The 23,557-nt window shown below is 39.4% G+C and overlaps 1 protein-coding gene across 3 annotated transcripts in view; it reads right to left on the minus strand.

The window, feature by feature from the left end:
• The window catches only part of CDH8 (cadherin 8), a 153,844-nt gene that overhangs the window by 29,056 nt on the left and 101,231 nt on the right, over positions 1-23,557 (minus strand). For 2 of the 3 annotated variants that reach the window (XM_032701382.1, XM_032701383.1), the window contains one exon: positions 5,685-5,806. In XM_032701382.1, the coding sequence (XP_032557273.1) occupies positions 5,685-5,806 (122 nt within the window). Of the gene's footprint in view, positions 1-5,684; positions 5,807-11,101; positions 11,147-23,557 lie in introns of all 3 variants that reach the window. The other variant, XM_032701381.1, reaches the window with a different exon arrangement.

Consider the following 23,557-nt stretch of genomic DNA (forward strand, 5'->3'; position numbering starts at 1 on the left):
ACCACAATGACTATAATCTCTGTGTGTTCCATACATGAGACTTGTCAAAATCACATTCTGTGTTCTTCAGGAGTCAAAGAAAGAATAAATCTTACTAAATAACTACAAGGAGCAACCCCAAAACATAAATATTTGAAATCATGTATGTAAAAAGATTTTTGAGCAGCTACTGATATAGGTAAACATAATTTCCAGGACAACCCAAACCAGGAAGGAATTTGAGGCAATGAATTCCTTGTCTAATCAGACTCTGGATAGGCCAGATTTATTAATATTATAAAAAAATTACTGAAAAAATTTAGATTATTTAAATACCACATAAACAGATATTTTTTTTTTTATAACTGGATCTACCAAGGAGGGAACCTTGATTGAAAAGATTTCAAACACATGTATTAGAAGAGATGGACAAAAAAAGTGCAATTTAAAACGGAACAAGACAGATATATTTAGACAGATATATTTTATGAGTGTTCAATTTTTCAAACACTGCTAGAATGGGAAAGCAATAGGGGAAAAGGATAATGGCACAGTGAAATCTGGAAGGTCAAGTGCACATAACAGGTGCAGTTTATCAAACTGCTGTACAATTTTATCTGTACTGGTTACAGAACTGTTAATTCTTTCTAGGCTGCAAAAATTCACTTCACTGTCTCCAGGTTTTCAATTAATATACCTGAAAGTCAGTGGCCAAGAGCATTAGTAACAGGGATTTTCAGCTCACAGACATTTTATGAAATAAGCTTAGAATATCACCCAGACTGGAAATTTTCAAGAAATAGAAACGAGGTATCTTTTTTGTACTTTTTTTTTTTTTCCAGGAACTATAGATCACAGAATTCCAGAATATGCTGGGCTGGAAGAGACCCACAAGGATCATGGAGTCCAATCCTCAACCCTGCACAGGTTCAGCCCCAAGAGTCACCCCCTGTGCCCCAGAGGATCATCCAAACCCTCCTGGAGCTCTGGCAGCCTTGGGGTTGTGCCCACTGCCCTGGGGAGCCTGGGCAGTGCCCAACCAGCCTCTGGGGGAAAAACCTTTTGCTGAGATCCAACCTGAGCCTGCCCTGACACAGCTCCAGCCATTCCCTGGCTGCTGTCCCTGGTCCCCCAGAGCAGAGCTCAGTCCCTGCCCCTCCTCTGCCCCTGCCCAGCAATTGGAACTGCACTGAGGTCTCCCCTCAGTCTCCTCTGCTCCAGCTGAACACACCAAGTGCCCTCAACCCCTTCTCGTGTGGCCCCTCCAGGCCCTTCAGCATCTTCATGTCCCTTCTCTGGACTCCTCCCAATAGCTTTATATCTTTTTATAGATACTTCTATCTGTCCTATGGAATTCTTTCCTATATTTCAGTTCTTTCCATCCATTCCCTCCCTTGTTTACCAAATCCTTCTTTCTCTGAAAACGCACCAAAAATGTTATGCAAAAGCCAAGCTTAGTGGAATACTACACTTGTTGTGTTATACACACACACACATCACGGAATTAAGAGTTAGTGTTCCCATAGCAACCTTATTTCTTTGTGCCTTTGCATTAAAATAAGCTCAAAAAAAAAAAAAAGTGAAAAAAGCATATACAGTGTATATACAGTGATAAAAACTGTGGTATCTTTTGCTCCATAGGGGTGAGAAAAGTCCAGTAATTCTCATGTTTTTATTAGTGTGCTGATGGCCATATTTTACTGCTCCGTGTAGTGTGATCATGGAATGGAACTCTGCTGAATACTCCAACTCTTAATTTGTGGTTCACAACATGGTTGAGAATCACAAAATCACAGAATCACAGAGTCATTTAGGCTGGAAAAGATCTCCAAGGTCACTGAGTCCAACCTGTGCCCCATCCCTACCTTGTCCCCCAGCCCAGAGCACTCAGTGCCACCTCCACTCCTTCCTTGGACACCTCCAGGGGTGGGGACTCCACCACCTCCCTGGGCAGCCCCTGCCAATGCCTGACCACCTTTTCCAGCAAGAAATTCCTGCTGATGTCCAACCTGAGCCTCCCCTGGCACAGCTTGTCTTTATAGTCATAAAGAAAACAAGAACTGGGGTTTTTTTTTTGCACTACATATTCAGTGAAAGTCAGTAACCCTTTGGCTGTTTAGTCCTGAAATTTCTGAAATTCTTACATGAAAAATTTCAACTTTGATATTTCATTAAGTCTTCATGCATGTATTTGATTCTGTACATACATTTAGCAGAAACTTAGCAAATCAGCATATTTTGCTTATCAGGCAGCTTAGTATTGTAGTGAATAGTTAAATGATCCCCTAGGACAATTTGGCATTATAATTTGTAGGTTTGTATTGCATTTCTATGAAGCCACATATGCCTGAAATAATACACATAAGGATAAATAGAAAAATAAAGTTCCTATCAATCTATCATAACTATCTACGTGCAATTTTAATACATGGTAATGGTTAAACTCTTTTTGTGGGATGCAACTTATTAACCTCACTGACAGTGTTTCCTCATCACTAGTAAACTCCTTCCTATTTTTATTAAAACTGATCTTCCAAGTCTGAAAAGCCTTTTTGCAGTCCCATTGCTCTTCATAGTTATCTGTGCATGACTTTGCAGACTCAAAATACCATGAGAGTAGACTTTTCACAGGATATTTTTAACTTTGCCTTTTTAGCCAGAGCCCTTCATTGCCAGGACCTGCATTTGACTCTTCAGACAGACAAAGATCCATGTGAAGATTTCTTCCATTAGAAAAAGGCAATTCTAGTAGGAGAAACCAATAAAATAAGAGACAAATTGCCAGAGACTGGAGGAACACTGTACTCACTTTTATATTGCTCTGGTTTAAACACTGTCTCAAGCACTGAAGTGAAAATTCTGTAGCTTTGTTTTGAGAAAACAGCACTTCATTGGAAAGGTCTGGGTTTAGACTAGGGAACAGTGAGTGAGGCACTTTTCTTACTTAACATGACAGAAGTTCTGTTCTAGGAGTACAAGAAAATAATTTCACTGTGCTGGAGAACAAGTAAGTGCACAGCCATAGCCAGCAAACCATGAATACTCTGGCTTTAATAGTAGAATTATGCCAAAATAAAAAGGAGTAACAGGGAAAGGCATGAGCTTTGTGGCTAACTTGGAGTTACTGTAATATTACATTCAAGTAATTTAATTTTTCCCCCCTAAAACCGACAAAAAACATCTCTGGCAACTTTCTGTTGTGTGCAAAAATGTGCAAGCAGCACATAAATATGTACATAGACAAATATATTTCCTCCTCTCCTCCCTTTCCTCTCCATCAGCTGTGGCACCTCTACTCTCAGAGGTAGGTGAAGGCAACGAAAATGCATCTGGCAACATTATACATCAACAGTTTTTAATACATTCTGTCACATCACCAGCAGCTGTACTTGCCACTGCAATTATATCAGACCCCAAAATAGAACCCTTAGAAAGTGAACTGGAATAGACTGTTCAATTTATTTAGTGGCTGCACATAAGGTTTTATAAACAGTTCAAATGCAAACTCCCTTATGGTAATTCAAATTTGATTTAAACTTAGATTCAAGTTGAATTGCAAGTGTAAATAGACTGGAATTGTACAGTTACACCTTTCCTGCACATGTAACATTTGGGTTTAAACTTTGGAGAACAATTCAAGGAGTAGTATATTTCTCATATCAGCTATTTCATAGCTGACATATATTTAATTTTTTGAATTTTACATCTTGACTGATGCATATGATTTCTTCTGAAATTTGAACAGAGAAATAAGCATAAGAAAAAAACAATAAAGTTGTGGAGATACTAAAATCTCTACAGGAGTGGATAATTTTTGAATGACAAATTCAGAACCTAACCTTGGTGATTGTTCTGGACTGGTTATTGTTCCAGTAATTTTATTTGTTTAAAACACAGAATAAATTGCAGGATAAGTGCCACCTCATCCATGCTGGCAGCCAAATATTTAATAACCATCTGTAAAGTTCACACAGGATCCATGTTCAAGAGTGACATCTGCCATCAGATCAAGAGTGTAAAGGTAATGGTAAGATAAAGAATATCGTGGTTTAATGAAAGTTTTCTGTAAGTGCTTAAACAAAAGCCTCTTTTAACAGCTGACTCTTAATCATCTCATTTATTGTTTCATTCCAAAATGAAATGTGAACATTTTTCACCACGTCTTAAACCACCTGAAATTTGACAGGAATACCTAGATAAATATAGTCAGAAAACACTGCACAACAGAGCTTTCTGGTTTTAGGGAAGCTTACTGAGTCCTGGGTAAAGTTATCCTCATTAGAATTTAATGTATTCTAGAAAACTTAACTACTCAGCATCTGAAATCCACCCCGAGCTAAACAGAAATCCACCCTGAGCTGGAGGAACTTAAATGCCAGCAGTGACATGACTGTCTGCCCATAAGGGCACATCTCAATAATCTCCTTTTCACTGGTTAGAGAGAATTCTCATTTCTCAAATGACACATTTTTGACACCGTTTTACTAAACAAAAAGGAGTGCTAGAAGTCAAGTCATCTGCTGTAACAATGCAATCCTGCCAGAGGTAGGTTGTCATATACTGCTATATAGGTTGTCATTTCACACTGCTGAAAGAAAATAACTTCTAACTCTATTGTCAGGTAACCTTCTTTGGAGAACAGTGAATTTAATGCCTAACACCCACATGAGACACAGGAATAGTTGGATTAACAAGCCTAGTGTCATGCTGTCAGCTGCTGTTTATTCAAATAAAATGTCACAATCTAGAAATAAATTACAAAGTTTAAAAACAGTGAATTGTTGCAACACACGGTGTTTCTCATGCTGGACAAAAGTTTCCATCTCATTTACACTGCATTACTTTCTAAATGTCTGTACATATTCTGGAATCTTTGCCTTGTCATTTATGTGGGATATGAGATATCCTTCCCTATTTCTGTACATTTGTCCTTCAAAGTGGATGCTTTTTGACAAATCTGATCTGCTTCATTTTCTTTGAAAAAGACTATAAAGTCTGGATCCATATCTTGTTATGTTTACCTCACCTTGTGGAGTGTTGTGTGAATTCCTCTTTTTTCCATTAAATCAGGGAGAAAATAACCTGTTAATTCTTTTTTTCTCTCTCTTTTTTTTTTTTTAAATGTAATGAAAACTCCAACTCCATTTCTCCATCATCCCATTCCTCCTTAGAAACCTTAAACCCAATTACAATTTACGTGATTTCCCATCAAGTTTTGGTTTGCTGTCTTGTTTTTTCCCAACTGTCATAAAAAAGTGAGTAAGAACTAAATAGAGATTATAACTGAAATAAGGGTAAGGAGAAATGGGTTTATTGTTTTAACTGTTTCTTCTAAATTATACCTGGAAGCAGCTGCAATATAGTTCAATAACTGGACTGGAATTCAGGTTGGATTATACTTTTACATCCTGACACACTTGAACTTATGAAGTGCTGAGCTCCATCACACAGAGTGGGATCAGTGGGAGCATAAAAACACTCAGAATTTTTATTTAAAGCTTTAATTTAAAGCCTATATTTAAATAAAACATGCCCATACAACAAGAGATGTACCACAGAATGTGACCACGGGTTTATCTTCAGTTAATGTTAAGGGTTGTTAGCATGAATATACAGGTACATATTTTGGGAATGAAGATGACATAAGGGGACAGGGAGAAACTCAACCTCAGCCTCACACAACACAAACACAAGGAGACACTTACTTGTCCAGGTTTCCCGTTCTCACACAGAAAGGCTTCGTGCTCTGAGGCAAACTCGGGAGCGTTGTCATTCACATCCAGGACCTTGATGGCAACAGGCACCCGGGACACCTGGCTGTGGTTCCCTAAGGCAAGAAAGCAAAGTGTAGAAGGTGAGCATATTTAATCTGAACCTAAAGGCACCCAGAAATGCACACACAGCAACCTAACCTGTCCCCCTGTCCTTGCCTAACTGGGCTGCCTTATCCATAACGGATCGTGGAGTTGGAGTGGGAGATAAAGAGGGATGGCCAGTGCTTCATGGTTGAAAAGAATAAATAGATCCCTATTGCAAACAGCATTTGTTAGAGGTTAGTTCAATGAAGACCTTTCCTGGGCTAAATTGGTAAGATTTTTCTTTGATGGAGTTTGTATTGTTTTATTGATAAAGTCCATTATACATGGAAAAGGGAAGGCTGTAAACAGCAGAGATTTATTTCTTTGTTTACCTTTGGCAGAGCACAGAGCATTTCACTCTATTAATTGTTCTGACTGCACATATATTATTTCTTCATTGCAAATACGGTTAATGTGGTGACCCACATGGTGAGGAAGATGGATGGTAGACTGACACAGGCAAAACTAGACAGTAATTTGGACTATTAAAGCACTTTGATCATCTCCCACTGACCAAAACCATGACCTGTGAACTTCTTTCTTCCCCGAAGTAATGACTCATTATTTGTAATATAGAGCTATTTTGCATAAAATTGCTTACCCCTGTAAAGAGGAGAATGAGCTGTAAGGCAAGAAAAGCTAAACCATCAGTTTGCATTTGAATGGATTTCAGAGTCAGTTGTTAGTGTCTTTCCCTAAATTCAGTATAGCTAATTTATTTAGAGATTCTTTATAGAGATTATTTTACCCCAAAGAGCAAAAACATGAACTCGGTTTAAACTGAGGTGACCACCTGATTTGAAGAGTTTGAGAAACAATTCCATAGCACTTACACATCCCTACAAGTAACTCAGTACTGATTTCAAAGTCCATCACTTAGTGAGTGATATTTTACAATTACAGTATTCTACCTTGGTTTTACCATCAACAGTGGCAGATCTTCCACTGCCTGGTATTCAATGTATTCATCATTTCAAATGTCTACAAAGTACACAAAGACTGGGCTCCACCAGTGCACAGGGAGCAACTGGTGGCAGCCCCACGAGTGACAGAGATGAATAAAGGAGGAACCACTGTATTTTTTGTGGTTTCCATCAGGGTTAATTGTGCTGTGACCTAATCCAACCCTAAATCTTACAGCCTGTTTTCTCCTCGTATGATGACATAATTTGTGGGATTCCACCCATAAATGTGCAAATTTGAACTACTCAACTGACATTATTTTGAAATAGCATAAAAATAACAATTTCAAAAGACACAAGCCCTAAGGTACTGGTGCTATAAAGAAAGGCTTTATATTTGCTGGATAGCCTCAAACATTAACATTCCACCAGTATAGGATATGGAAGATTACCACACATCAGACTTTATATCTTTCCCTTTTGAAGGACACCAAAGTTTTTGTTTGGAGGGAAATACATTACAGAAAAAAAGAGGAAACTCCACTAAAATATTGTAAGACCAATATTTATGTCCATTTTGCATCATATGATCTTACTAACATGAGGTGAAACTCATGCCATGGAATAATAATGTATTTGAAACCAAAGAAAAGCTAATATGCAAATCATGAATCCCAAACATTTTAAACACTTTTTTTTAATCTTCACTTGATAAAAATACAGACAATGAATCTCGAGCTTATCAGAATTCTCAGCACTAGTGTCATATTTAAACACTAAAGATTTACTTTTATCCAAATTAATGAAATGATGGCAGTTCAAATTTTAAAGACATTACAGAGAAATGTAATTAATTAGATAAGCTTCTAAAGAAATTATTCATGTCCCATGTGACTGCCCCCAAAATGTTTGTCTTTCATCAGAAATACAAACATTAAATTTAAAGATATTATAATTAGAAACTTGATGAGAATTCATTTAAAAAATTAATTTACTAAACACAAGAGGGACCCAACTGGTTTGGAGATCTCCAAACAAGGGGATATCTGCTGCCTTTTAGGGTTCTTGTGACTGTGATGAAATTTGTTGTTGAGAAAGAGAGAGAGATGGAAAGGGAATTTTATCTACAGCTTGTACTGCCCACCACACTGAGTACATTGAATTATTTTGTCATTCCCAACTTTTCAAGGAAATTTCACTTTATGCTAAGTGTTTACTGAGCACACCTTTTCCAACACATTGATGACTCCTCACTAAACAAATCCGGCTTGAAAACAGTGTCCAGATAAAACAGTCCCATCTGTTCATATTCATACTTTTAATGTCTGAAAACTTCTCAGGGGCAAAACGTACTCAGAGGATATTTGAATCCAGCTCTGTTAGCAATGCCCAAAATCCTTGGACTGGAAGTGGGAAGGGACTGAAGTGGCTCCACTCTGATCCCAGAGAGCACAAGCTGCTCCCATTGCATCCCAGTTGCCCCTCATGTCTCCCTAAATAGTATTCAACCTTCAGGACTTTTCCTCATTTGTATGAATGGAGAGTCAGTTCTTTCTAAACTACTGACAAAATCCAGATTTAATTATTGGGTGGGGTTTTTTGTTTGGTTTAGGATTTTTTTTCCCAACAAACCCCTCAGTCAATAGAATTAAAGGAGACTGAGTCTTCTTCCATGTAGACAGCAAGACTGATTGCTTAAATTCTACTCAGTTCTTTTATGCAAAATCATAGAACAGTTTAAAGTTAACGACTCTCTAAGGAACTAAACAGATTTTTAAAAGCTTTATTGTGATGCAGTTTAAAAAGACCTACCTTGAATCTTGCAACACAAGTGTGCCATTAGGGCTGTCACTTGAGAACCATCAGCTTCGTTTGAAAATTTAGCACCCTGAGGCCCAAAATTATAAAAAATGCTGAGAAAACTTCAGCTAGTCTGGTTAACCAAAAGTCTTTTCGAGTCCCAGCTGCACAGAAGGACTTAGTTAATACATTCAATTGGTCATCTGGGGACAGCAGTGGCACAGCACAGCGTGGAGCTGTAAGGAACACATGTGCAAATTGGGTACATCCCTTCCTAGAGTGCAGCTCATCCGTGGCTCTGCTGAGGTCTCAATTACTGCCCACAGCCCTGAGATCCAGCAGGGTGCTCTGGATGAGCACAGCACACTCAGAAAGGAACAGCCAGGTAGAAATAAGGAAAGGATAACTCCATGTAGAAATAACTAGTGGGACTCACTTGTGAGAATAAATAAACTCAAAAAAATAATGGGAAATCCAACTGAGTTTAGAAATGCATATTGAAGAGTCTACAAGGATTATAAGCGTCTAAAAAAGCCCTCCTGCTTTTCTCCCCTGTTCTCAAGGTTCTGCTGGAACACTAAAAGTTTGAAACACACAACTGGCTGCTACTCCTCTGAGTAACAAACCCATTCAAACCCACTCAGGATTTAAAAAGGCTGCTGAGTTTGATACCAAAATGATGAGGTAGATGAGATAACCAAAGTCAAATTAAAAAACAAACAAACAAACAACAAAACATTATCGAGCCCTTTAGTGTCTCTAAACCTGATCCTTTGGAGATTACAGATGCATGTTTTACCACACCAATATTTTTCCTTCTTCCTGGAAAAACCCCCTCACAGCTGAGATGTTCCTGTTTCATTGGAAAGTTGTATTGCAAAGCACTGAGTGTTGTTAACGTTGTCACTGCAAGCAACAAGTCATACTAGGAGTAACTGGAGCTTATAAATAAAATTTTTGGTCTTGTACCATAACTAATAGAACATAATACAGCTTTTCAACTCCTATAAACACTTAAACACTTCATAAACATGCTTAAAACACTTCCCCCTGTCTTTCCTTGACAGATACACATACAAGTTGTCTTTGAGAGAGAGAATTATTGCAGCCCAAAATGAAGTTTATAATTTGTTAAATCCAAGGGAATTCAGTTTAATCCAGTTTTTCTTTATTTAATTAAATCATCCAAAACCACTTCAAGGTTCTCTTTAAGAACTCGTTAGTGGTCTTGCATTTTAACTAAAATGAAGTACCTGAACAGAAAGTAGATTCCTAGAAAATAACACATTTTTATTATTATTATCATCACTACATAGCTCAGAAATGGCTATTTCATGCTTCTGTGGTTCAGTGAAATTTCTACTATAATAATATTTTAAATTAGAAGTAGAGGAAGTCCTGGTTCTAACAAAGAAATCAAACCAAAATCTGAATCACTGACTTAATAAAAACAAGGGTGCTTGGTTTACATCCCTTATATTTCAAACTTATTAAGTTGTATTTTAACAGATCCATCTCCCATGACTTTATCAAAGTTGTATCTGATGATTTTATTAAGCTAATCCACATGTAGGACAAGTTTATTTCTCCTGTTAGATTTTATGCTGTTGTTTTCATTGGGCAATCCTTTACCTCTAGAACAGCACAGCTTATAACAATCTTTCTGTCATATAAAACTGACAAATCTGACTTCAAGAATCCTGAGAAACACAGATGCTATTGTGAAACTGAAGTTTTATTTATGTTGAAGCTTAAGTCTAGAAATCAGATACAGCAGCAAATCCTGTGCTCATTTGTCTGAAGCATTGTGTAATGATCTGATTCAAGACAGACTGCGTGCCTCAAACTGACTCCAAAATTGTCAGGAGACATCAGGAATTGCCAGTGTTTCTGTTAAAAATACCAGAACACAAGCTAGTTCTGAATTAGGACAAAATTCAAGCAACCAAACCAAAAACCCAGACAGGATTGTTCACCGTGAAGATTTAGATTCTCCCTTGAAATTATTGTGTTTTTAAAGGATGAGAAAATACTAAGTTGTGGAATATCTAAACAGCAATATCAACATATCAGTACACAGCAGGAAGGTTCCTGTACAAGTTGCTAAGACAAGAAACAATCACTGCTTCCAAATTAATATTCCCTTTCTATTTATTTCAGCCCCCTGGAACGCTCCGGAGGAGCAGATTGTGGCGATTTCTGTGTGTACAAGTGCGTGGGAGGGGCGCGGAAAGGAAAAGATGGGAAACATATTTCTTGGGTTTGTTCCTTAAGTCATTCCTCGGGAGACAAACGAGAGCAGATTTGAAAAGTTTTGTCTCCTTTCAGGAGCTCACTGGGTTTATTTTATTCCGGGCTCCAGAAGAAGAATGTAACGAGTCAAGAGCAAAGCCACGTTACACTCGGGTTTTGTGCCCTCACTGATAGACTGTCACAAGTTTAACCAAGGAGCTGCTTAATATCATCCAACTCTTTCATTTTTGTCCACTTTTCTACCTCTGATGGCCACGGGGCAGTGTCAGACTCTTGCACAAGACATGCTTCCAGAAGAGCCATACGTACCCGCTGACCAGGGGGAGCTCGGGGAGGGCATTTCCACTGCATAGCCTGGAAAAGGAGGACAAGAAGGAGGGGAAACTGAGGACAGACCAGTTTTGCAAGGCCGTGAATTCAAATCTGAATTTGTAGTTAAGAGGTTCCCGAAGTTCAGCAGCTCCATCTGTAAAGGCTGACTCAGGTAGGCCACGTGCACCTACCTTTAAACAATGTAAATAAGATGGGACCAAAGCTTGGGACTAAAGGACAGATTACACTTAGAGGCTGCTGATAAGGCCAGAAGAAAAGATAAAGAGCATAATTTCTGTGGTGCATGCACAAGTCAAGGCAGAAAATATTAAATGAATAGACCATATTCTTCAAGCCCTTCAGACCTTCAGAAAACTTCAGACAAAATTTTCACTCACTTTCTATTTCTGTGAGGTTTTCTTTTATTTCCACCTTAGTCCATGTAGGACATTAAAATTGTTTGCTCATTAATGCATGCAGGACATTCAAATTGTTTCATGTAGCCCAGAACCCATAAGATTTTGAATCAATTACTTAAAATTTGCAGAAAAACTAAACGTGCCTGCAAAAAGACCAAATGGATTTTTTTTTTATCAGTGACATTCCACCTAACTCTGCACTCAGTTCTTTGTCTGCCACTGTAGTAGCAACACTGCATTATTTCCTAAATTTGAAATAATTTAAGATTTTAAATGTAAATATCATTTAAATTAAAACAGAGACTTTAACTGGGTACTTTGTTGACTTCAAAGGAACAACACTGATTTATAAAACTTGATAATAAAACTAAAATTAAAAAAGTTAATATGTTCCCTTCACAGAGGCACAATACATACTGATAGAATCAGTTAACCCTCATTTTGTTTATCTGAGGTCAGGCTAAATTTGGCATTCAAATGCAACCTCTTTGTTCTTTTTCATACCATGAAGCTGAGCAGTTATTCAGGAGTCTTACAAGCAGCTACCCAGTAATTACTTCTGATACTCTCTGAATTGTGAGATCCATTTGCAAAACTAGGAAAGGTTTGTAAATTTTTTCAGGAGTATCTTGTTATGTCTGGCATATTTTCATTAATGATATTGTCTTGTCTGAATGAACAGACAGATCAAAAGGGCTTGGAAAGGAAAAAAAAAATAGATTGGAAAAGCAAATGTAGTTCACAGGTGGGAAGAGGGTTTCTTGTACCATAACCCTGGTTATAAGGGAAAATCAAGAGACCATGTATTTAGATTTCTTGTATTTAGAAAAGAGAAGTTATCAGTTGCTACAATGTGACTGAGGACATGGGGCCAGGGTAAGTGAGATGTAAGTTTGTCCTTGAGGGAGAGGATGCTGAAGCAAGTTGATATCCACCTCAGGACTAGAGAGGAATGGGAAGCAAAGGCAACTCCAACCCCTTGTGCCACCCAAAAACCCATCAAACCAGAAACTCCAGGCTTTCTGGTTATTCTAAATCACTTGGGATGGTGCACTGCCTTTAATCCACCTTGTTTTGAAAAATCCACCTTGGTGTCATCACTTCCTATTCGTGGGCACGGACTCCAAAAAGGAAATACCAGGAGAAATAGTAGATATTCGATGTACTGGATAACACAAGTGCTCATTTCATGTAACCTACAGATTACATCAGGGAGTGATTTGAGGGCTGTGGATGTGTCTCCCCAGACCCCAGCAAAACCTTTGCCACCCTCCCCCATGCTATTCTCCTGGAGGAGCTGGCAGCCCACAGCTTGGACAGGTGCCCTGTTCACTGGGTGACAAACTGTTTGATGCTGGTGCCCAGGGAGTGGTGCCAGAGAATGGTGCCACACCCACTTGGCAGCAAGTCACTGGTTGTGTCCCCCAGGGCTCAGGATTGGTCCCAGTCCTGTTCAGTGTCTTCATCAACTATCTGGACAAGGGGGTTGAGTGCACCCTCTAAGTTCACAGATGACACCAGGTTGGGTGGCAGTGCTGATCTGCTGCAGGGTAGGGAGGCTCTGCAGGGGGATCTGGATCATCCATGGGATGAGGTCAATAGTGTGAGGGTCAACAAAAAGAAGTGCTGGGTCCTGCCCTTGGGTCACCACAACCCCCTCCAGCTCCAGGTTGAGGCAGAGGGGCTGGAAAGCTGGAAAAGGATCTGGGGGTGCTGGTCAACAGTGATTGAACACGAGCTGGGTGTGCCCAGGGGGCAAGAAGGCCAAGGGCACCTGGGCTGTACCAGCAGTAGCGTGGCAGTGGGAGTGTGGCAGTGATGCTCAAGCTGGGACTGCACCTCAACTGTGTCCAGTTCTGGGCCCCTCAAGACATCAAAGACACTGAGGGGCTGGAGCATGTCCAGGGAAGGGAATGGAGCTGGAGAAGGGGCTGGAGCAGCAGGAGCAGCTGAGGGAGCTGGGGGGGCTCAGCCTGGAGAAAAGGAGGCTCAGGGGGGACCTTCTGGCTCTGCAACCCCCTGACAGGAGGGGGGAGCTGGGGGGGATCGGGCTCTGCTCCCAGGGAACAAGGGACAGGAGGAGAGGGAACGGCCTCCAGCTGTGCCAGGGCAGGGTCAGGTTGGACAGCAGGAGGAATTTCTCCCTGGAAAGAGTGGTCAGGCTTTGGCAGGGGCTGCCCAGAGAGGTGGTGGAGTCCCCACCCCTGGAAGTGTTGTGGCACTGAGGGCTCTGGGCTGGGGTACAAGGTGGGCGTCGAGTACGGGTTGGACTCAATGACCTTGGAGGTCTTTTCCAACCTCAATGACTCTGTGGTTCTAGGAATACATGGGATATGAAATGGGGATATGAAATCAGGGAACAAAGGGATGGGATGAGGCTTGAAAAGAGTTAAAAGGGGCATCCTAATTCAAAATTGTAGCATCTTTGCAATATTTGGGTAACTTGTCTCCTGACAGAAGCTCTGGATGCAAACAGTATGTCCTTAGAGACTGACTCTGCATATCTAATTTTGACCACAGTGAGCTTTATATTCATAGTGACACCTAATCAAGATATATGTGACACGTCAATATGGGTAAACAAATACATAATTCAAAATAAAGTATTAGTATAGCTGTTGGAGTGGGTTGTGTTGGAAGCTGCTGAAGTCATGTCAGGTTTATGACAATGAAACAGTTCTGGTTTATTCACAGCTCCTAGATAAATCCTTAAGGGAAAAGGATAAAAAAAAAAAAATACTGCCAACATCCTTCCACCCACACACCTATCCAGAGACCAAACTGAAACAAATGCTGGCAGAAAACAACCTGTATTTGTGATAAAACACCGTGTTATTGAGCCTTATTTGTGTCTAACGAGGGTACAAGTCAGGAGGAAGTTTGCAGTCAATTAACTGTGTTACATATTGAAGGGGGGGGAATAATTATACGAGTGCAAAAATTAAAAATACAACCAAGGTTTTAGCACTTATTAGCAGGGCACTTATCAACTCCAAAGAATGGCAAGGTAGAAATGTTTGAAGTTTTACAGGTTTGGGATTTTTTTGGCAAAAAAAGCAATGAAAATTTAAAAAAAAATAAGGTGGAAAAAAATGATAACTTCAAGAATAAGGAATAACAAAACAACATTTGCAATCTCTGGAAGCATCTGACTCTACAGACACATCATTTCAGCAAAAGTCGGAGTCTACTAAATGCTTTTGAAAATACTTCCTATACCACCAATAGGAAGGAAAAGATAGTTAGGAAAAAGGGAACCACAGAGAAGCAGAGGGAACCACATCTTTCTGATCCCTTCATTACACACTAGAAATAATAACAGTGGGATGAGATGCCAATGAATCTTCACTTCTTGTGGATCACAGCACCACAAGCCTAATTAGGAGCCCAGATTTTCTGAGGCAGAGCAATGCTTTAAATTGTTGTGAGGAAGTAATAGCTTTTAATATCTAACTATAACAACGAGACAAAAACTCCAGAAAATAATATGGTGTCCTTAAGTGACAGAAGAGGATTTACCTTAAAAAATTAACCAGTGAATAGGTAGCAAAAGAAAAATTTTAAGATACAACAGAAGTTCCAGGACGTGATTTGCTGCTCTGTTTCTCAATTCCAGCTTAACCAAGGGAGTTGTGCTGCCATAAATCAGTCAGGAATCTGGCCCACACTTTGGAGCAATTATATTATTAATATGCTAATACCTCATGCATATTAAAAATGTCATAAAATATTGACTTAGATATGCAAGGTCTTATTGTCAATTATGATTAGCTCTGAATTTTTCTAATGACTAGCAGTAACAATAATAACAATAAGCAGCTTGATTGAGGACAAGATGTCTGGAATATTTGGGGTTTTTTTATTTTAAATGATTTCATAACTGAAGTAAAATAATCTATAGTTCAAATGAAATCCCTCCCTTACTGGTAGACAAAACATCAAAATGCTCTAATAAAAATTATTATTAAAGCAGAATTTATTATAGAAGTATTTTAATGTCATTATTTTAAGTGCTCCTATTCCTTTCTGAGACTGATTTTTCTTAACAGTGCAATTTAATTAGTCTTATATTTCCTTCACAGATAATATATTATTGGAGATGCTGGATATGAATCAAGTTCTAGAAGTGTACCATCAAACCTTTCTTACTTCCATACCTTCAGAAATAAGCAAAAAGCTGTCCCTACACATCAGTATGAACCTTTAAAAAAATCACCTCCTTTGTTTTTCAGCCAGAAAATAGTGTCATCTTTTGCTATCCAGAACCTTTCCTAGAAGCTCAAAGTATGCTATCCTGAGTAGAACCTTTATTCTAGATAGAAATATGCTTAAAGAACACTTCCAAAGTTATATTCAGTTACAAACCTCTACTCTGACCTGCTCTTATGCTTCAGCCTCACAGAAAAACCAGGGGATTTTAGACAGTCACATTCCACTCAAAGTTGATGAATTCAGCTTACCAAACAAGATGAATACTACCCAGTGTTTCTAAGATTAATCTTATTTTCTTTAGAGCTTTGGAGTCAACTGTTCAAAGTGCAGATGGCCAGCTGGTAGTTGTTCAGGGTAAAGATGCCCTCACTTTGTTAATATAATATGTATATTGTCAGCTTAGCCATGCCTCCAGATTTCATCAAAGTAACTTAACATACAGTGCATGAATTAGTCACTAACCTGTGCACATTTCCACTAATGAACCTTGTATTCCTTACATGAATCCCTCTGTTTCATGCCCCAGGAACCCTTATTTCCTTCTAAAACACCACCTAGTAACCCAACCTTTTGTGTATTAAACTTTGAACAGTGTCCTGACTCCAGTTTGTCTTTGTGAAATGAATATTTGCAAGCCTAGAACGAGGATGTCTTGCCTGCCTCTGTGACGCCAGCAAATCAGAAATGAAACATTTCAGACTGTTCATGCAAATCTCTCTCCTTTTCCTCACCATAATGATGTTTATTCCCTTCTCTGACATATTTTTTTTTGCACTGAATTACTCAGATGCTTTATTCACAGCTGCCTTCTGAAACCAGAGGCATCCAACAACTGCTCAGCATTCCACACCTGAATTTTAACCTGAACCATTGAGGCCATTTTATACGGTTACTACACTCCATTCCCATTCTATTTCCTCCTCATATGGCCACTCCCATGCTGTTATCCATGTGGATCACCTCTCCTGCTGTTCTTGACCTGTCCAAAACGCTAATTGGAAACTTTGTGCTGTGTTTGAGTACACTTTCATAGCTGAGAACTGCAAAGTGCCCTGACAGGATGCACCAGCCCTCCACTGCCCAGTGGCAAACTCTCAGTGACCCATTAGGATCTATGGAGTTCTGTGTAACCCTGTAGCTATGTGCAAATGAATAAAAACTACCTTAGTAAATTCTGTATTTCAGTGTAAAAATGATGGACTATCTAGTTTGAGTTCCACTAAGCCAGAGCAAAAAGGGTCAAGCAGAAAAGGTTAATATTCCTGAGCTTCTCCTGTTTAAACCTCCATAAAGGCTTCCTTTCCTTCTCTTCCTCAAACTCACTGAAATTTACTCAGCCCTAAATTAAAGATAATTTATATGATGCACCAAAGTAACTCCCTAAAATGTCAGAATTATTGCTAATAATACCTATAGTAATTTTTACAATAAAAGCCTAAATAAAATTAAATAAACGAAAGCATGAGCAAAGGTATACATGGCATTAAAAAGTACATTGTAGCTGAAGGATTATTCTGAAGAAAATTATGTCTCTTCCTTTTTAATTAGTGTCCTTGTATTTTTTAAAGGAATACACAACATAGATAACTTTAGCAGAGCGTGTGCTGGGTGATGATTCAATTATTGTATTTATATTCTTGGTAAACCATAAAGAGTCTTTCTGGCTTTATGCCCTTTCCCATTAGGTGACAAAATTGCCTCATTCTTCTTCATTTCTAAAGAATGCCGTTGGTATGGGTAATTACCTCTGTCAGACAGAGCCCACAGCTTTGTCCTTGAGACTCCTCTGCTCTGTGCCTGCAAAATATTTATTGTGGGCAAATGGCCATTTACATTTCAGACCTTGTCCAGATTTTCATCTCATGCTTTGACCAATTACTCACAAGGATTTCTACTAGTTGTGGCAGTCCTGCCACTCCTTGGGCAGGGGCTGAGCCTGCCACAGGAACGCTGCTTGTTTGGCACCTGAACCTGAACACCAAGACTCATTTGACAAAGCAGTCAATCACAATGAAAAGAACAGCTCTGTGACTGCAGTGCCTGCAGAATAAGGAGAACAGAAATTCCATTAAACCCCTTCATTCAGAGATTTAAAACTTGGCTGAAAGCATGGCTCTAGGTTAAGAGAAATATCCTCTCCCAGGCAGTCCTGCTCTGGTTTTAGAATTCCCCAGGGACTGCGCTGTTGTGTCTGTCTGTGTGATGCAGAGAGTGAGAATCACAGAATCATGGAATGGTTTGGGTTGGAAGGGACCTCAGAGACCATTTTGTTCCACCCTGCCATGGGCAGGGACACCTTCCACCAGCCCAGGTTGCTCCAAGCCCCGTCCAACCTGGCCTGGAACACTTTTAGGGATGGGGCAGCCACAGCTTCTCTGGGCAACCTGTGCCAGGGCCTCCCCACCCTCACAGTGAACAATTTCTTCCCAAAATCTGATCTAAGAGGGAGAAGTTTTAGGAGAGCCTTCTTGCAACCTGACACAACAGAACAAATATATCCACACTTCATTCCTGTATTTCCCAGTACATCTGAAAAGGTTGGAGTCTAAACTCATTATAGAAGGACCTGTCTGTGCCTGAATATCCTCATGGTAGTACCTTAAAAAGGGTCACCAAGAGTCAACCTGAAGGCAGGCTCAGGAATCCGGTGTCACAACACACCCAGGAGGAAAATATAAACCTTGAGCAGCTCACTCAGTGTTACATCAGGTGACAGAAAGCTCGGGGATTTTAAAGGGATCATCTGTCTTTAAAGACAGTGACCCAGCTTGCTGTTATTTGCTGGTGTGTTTGTCACTGAGGCTGTCAGTGGGAATATGTTTAGAAGGTTTTACTCATTGCAACCTATGGTGTCATTCAATGAAGCTCCACTATGTAATACACATATTCTTGGGAAGAAGATTACCTCACTTTTTAAAAAGAGAATTTCAGAGAAGCACTGCTAATAGTGAAGGTATTACAGTACACTTCTTGTTTTCAAAGAATTCACTAGAATCCTGTACCTTAAGCAGACCTCAGCCACAGCTTAGGGATGAGTATGCAAACACCAGGACATTCATATTTAATTTGGAGGAATGTTGTGCAGTCAAATTAGGTTGCTTCTTTCTTGCCTAAGTTAAACCAGCTTCTCTAAGTCTTTCCTTTGGTTTCAAACTCCATCAGTTCTCCATTTTTTCACTGCTGTTATATCAATTAACCAGCAATGGCTGAAGTACAGGGCCTTTCCTTAGCATTAATGAGTCACACAGTGAGTGTGCTAGAGAAATGTCTGAAACATGGCTGTTACAGCTGATAGAAGATGGAAATGGAAATCCACAGAGCTGGAGGCTTAAAGAAGATGGAGTTTAATTATTATATGCCTTATACATGTCTGGCAATCTGGTTGCTTGAATGATCAGTGATTCTGAACTCCATTCAGAATCTGTGTGAACTGTAGCAAAAATGTTCTAATAAATAAGTCATGGCTATTTGATTTTCTCTTCCTAGCTGACTAACACTGACAGCACATAACATGGTAAGTACTGCAAAACCTGTCCAAGAAACTGGGAGAATGCTGAGGAGGTTAACCCAGCCTGAACCCTGCTCTGCTTCACTGCCCAGCAAAATTGCCAACCAGTTAATGCAAACAACACAGGCATGTCAATGTGAGCAGTAGTTACAGCTGTAATTGTAATCTGCACAACTAAAAATGTATTTGTGTGTTCAGAAGAATGGGATCACACCTGACTATTAGGATCCTGACTTCACTGGATTTTCCTGAATGGTAGAAAATTCATTTCAAACAAGTATCAAAGAACCAAAGATGTGATGAGCCTTTGTACAGACAAAAAAGATGCACCAAAAGAAACGTCTGTAATTTGATCATTCATTCTTACTGCACTGCAATTCAGGCTCTCAAAAAATACTTGCACACGCCCAGAGATTTCTGTCCTGTTAAGGGTATAGCTCCAGAGAGCCCAGACATGTGAGCAGCACATTCAACCTTGACTTATAAAGCAAGACTATCCACCCCTGTTCTGTCAAGCATTTAGATAAAATAAACCTCCCACCCCTGGCGTGCAACTTTAGGCTCACAGAAGTCCCAGCTACACCACAAACCAATGAGAAATCTCATTTGTCCAAAATTTTAAGTCCAGAGTCAGTGACAGAAAACAAAGATCACCCTTTGTATCCACAGAACAGAAAGGTACATTCTCGGGGAATCATTTTGCCTGTGAACCTGCTTCCTCTAGCCTGGAATCACCTGGATGTTCCTGCTCCTGTCCATTCACCAGAGTAAACTTGGATGAATGGCAATGTAAAAAGAAAATTTCAGAATCAATTCACAGGTTCAATAACTTTCAATCTCACCCTTGCCATGAGTGTTAATACCTGTATTTCTTCTGAGCACCCTAAGCCTGTATTTCAGGGGGATCTTCCAAAGATGTCAAAATTCTTTCTAATATTATCTTCTCTAAAAAATCCTTGTGACAGAATTCATCAACACAGAGGAGTCACCACGTGACCAGAGCGGAAAAAACATTGAACAACAAAGAAGCAAAAATTATTCTGATAATATAAGAAAGAAATGTAAGAAATAGTACAACACAAAAAAGTGTGCAAAAGAAATTGCTTATTAAGGAGCAGACAGGTTTAAGTGTAGCAGTTGAGAGGACCAAAGCAGCAGAAGGAATGTAATGGAAAGTGTCTAACTAAATGTGAAATAATGAAACCACCACCTAAACGTCACCTGTATCACCTAAATGTCACCTGTACCATGTTCATCACATTCAGTTCATTCTTTTTCACACGTGGCTCTTTGCATTGTTTCATCTTTAGTAACCACAAAAAGATTCAGGTGGAGGAAATATTTGAAGAATTAGCCTGCAAGTGTTAAGGAAATTTCCCAGTGTGACCATTCACTGTCCCTGGCAGTCACAGTCCCACCCCTCAGACTGTTCCTCAACACACCCAGAGCACAGTGTCCTTACTGTGCTTTGATTAATGGACACAAAGCTCTGTGCAACTTCTTTACATATTTTGGGAACCAATGCAAAACCTGGGCAAGTATCTGAGGGAAAGCCACTCAAGGTAGCTGTTCCTTAGTTTGTTTTTACAATTGCCCAAAAACAGAGGCTGCAGAAAACTGGAAACTCCTTCCCAGAGGCTGGAAGGACTCTGCTAATAATGGGAAAGTAAAGGAGGGAAACAGCACTATCCAAAATATCTCACCTTGCACAGGTCTCTGAATACAACAGTAATGCTATTTGTCACGAATAGCAGGAGTTTGTTCTGAACAAGAACTGGCCAGATTTCCTACTTCTATGAACAGGAAAAGAAAATGTCCTTCTTCTAAACAAAAAAAGAAAAAAAAAACGCACAAAAAACCCCCACTCACTCAACTGACTGCTCTTTTGCCTGTCCAGTACATGTAGAAAAGAGTCACATTCCCCACTGGCTCACACTTTTCTGTTTCCTCCTAGTTTTGCTAGACACAAAAAGGCTGAATGCACATTCTGGGTCAGTAGCATGTTTAAATCATGCACACACATTTTAAATCTGGTCACAAAAAAGATCAACCAGTCTGGAGCTGAGGATCTTCATCCCCAATTCAAGAGAAACCACAGAAGCAGATATGCTCCACTGAGCAGACCAATCCTGTCCTGGAAGATTCCTACTTAAGGCAGTGGCTGAGGGATGACACAAAGATACCTTTTCACAATAACTGCCAAAAGTTATTGCCTATAGCACAAGTTTAGCTGCAGGAAACCTGCCAGCATGAAGTTCTGAAATAGTCAATTATGGTTCAGCAAAACTTGGTGTTTACCTTTGAAAGTGTTGCTAAATCAGGATACATTTAGGATCTAGTATGGAATCAAGAAGAGAAAACCAGTGTCATGGCTTATGATTAGTGAGTTTAATGGCAGTGAAATGGTCTGGTCATTGCCCTGCAGATAGAGAGGAGAGCCTTGAATCAGCCCTGGGAAGCAGCAGGCCCAGGAACAGGAAACGTTCCTGTATGAATGATGCCAACATATTTATTGTCATGGGAGAGATCAGCAGTCCATTAATATGACTGTCAGTGAAAGCACTGTAATGACACACTTTGTGTTTGCATTTGTTCCTTGTGTCTGCCTCCAACAGATTTCTGTTATTTTAGAGCAGAGATTTTGCTTATTACTGTCTTAGAAAAAAAAAAAATGCTAAAAATGCCCGTTTTACTCTGCTTGACAGTTCTATGAACAAATTTAATTTCTGCGTGAGGAGCTTAAAAATAACTTCACTTAAATAAGCAAAAAGAGTAGTCTATGAAATTAAGCCCTTGTTTTATGTAAATGCCAAATAATTATATTAGGAATGCAAAAAATAAGCCATCAGCAGGAACACAAACGCTTAGAACAAGATTGGCATTATTATTTTCATAGCCAGTCTGATAAGAGGCAATTTTACAATAGCTAGAGATGCTGAGGCTCCCATGAAGTCTAATGACGAGGCTGATTTCTTACAAAAGTCTTGAGTATAATTATATTTTAAAAACCTGAAGATGTAACAAGCAGACTTCATTCCTGTGTGCTCAGCAAAGCACGTTTCTGCTAACACTGCTCTGACACACACATTTAAGGGAGATAGAAAAGTGAATTGGAGGAGTTTCTTGCAAAATTATTCATTTTATCTTGTTCTTTTTTGTCTTTTTGGAGGAAACAAAATGTAAAACGACTTCACTTTACATCCTACTATTCCAATGTTTGGATCACAAACTAATAATTCTGCTTTCCATGGCATTCGTAAATCTCATGATTTGATGCAGTTGGTATGGCAATTTTATATATTCCTCCTTTTAAAACATTAAGATTATTAATTGGTTAGATATTAAACTGGGAAAATGTGTCCTGTGAAACCAGACCTTCCTTTCTTTCCTTGTGTAGTTTGGTTCCCTGGGTTGGATTGGTTTTCCTGCAAGTACAAACTATTCCTGCTAATTTATCAACGTAGTGTTTGCCCTCAAGACATAACAGGAATTACCAGGGCACTGTTTGCACTACTGGCAATGAAATACACAAATTACTGAGGTGAGTCATAGGAATACAGGTTACAAAGGGTGAAGTTGAGAGTTTAATTTACACCCAAACCCACCTTTCTACTTATGTGTGCCATTTTGCTTATAGGTCATGGATTCCTAAAACATTTGGTTTTGCAAAGTACCACAGAAAGAAATACTAGATGAAAAAAATGGGCTAAATAAACATATTTTATCCCCCAATTTATTATGTTCATAGTTACAGTCCTATGAAACCACTTTAAAATTCTGTATCAAAATACTGCATCCTTCAAAAAAGATACTCGGGGGAAAAGCAAACGTTCACATCACCCTATTTTCTACGTGAGCAGCACTGATCAGCAGGCTCTGAAGACATATATCCTTACAAGGATGTGTCAAGTGTGTGTGCACAGAAGGGAGTTGTGCCTATCCACTGACTGCAGAACAGACACATCAGCAGAAACCTTGCCAGGGTTTGTGTTTCAGTCCAGGTGATGACACAGGATGAGAGCCCGACATTCCCAGACATTCCCAATGTGTTCGTTTGCTGCAATACGTTTATGTAAAATGCACAGAGTAAAACACGGTGCTAATATCAATAATAAATTACACTGTCACATGTGATCCTGTCAGCAGTGCTCGCAGCTCCAAATTAATTAAGAATTCCCCTTGATTAAGATCTCTGACCCCCATACCCAGGCAGGGCACTCCTGGCTACCGGTGACTCAGGTGTGCAGAGCACTGGCATTGGGTTTGTGGGCCTGAACAATCCAGGTTCTTGTCTATTGCTGTGTATGAGTAAAC

This window comes from Chiroxiphia lanceolata, chromosome 13 (assembly GCF_009829145.1).
Source record: "Chiroxiphia lanceolata isolate bChiLan1 chromosome 13, bChiLan1.pri, whole genome shotgun sequence".
Classification (NCBI taxonomy): Eukaryota; Metazoa; Chordata; class Aves; order Passeriformes; family Pipridae; genus Chiroxiphia; species Chiroxiphia lanceolata.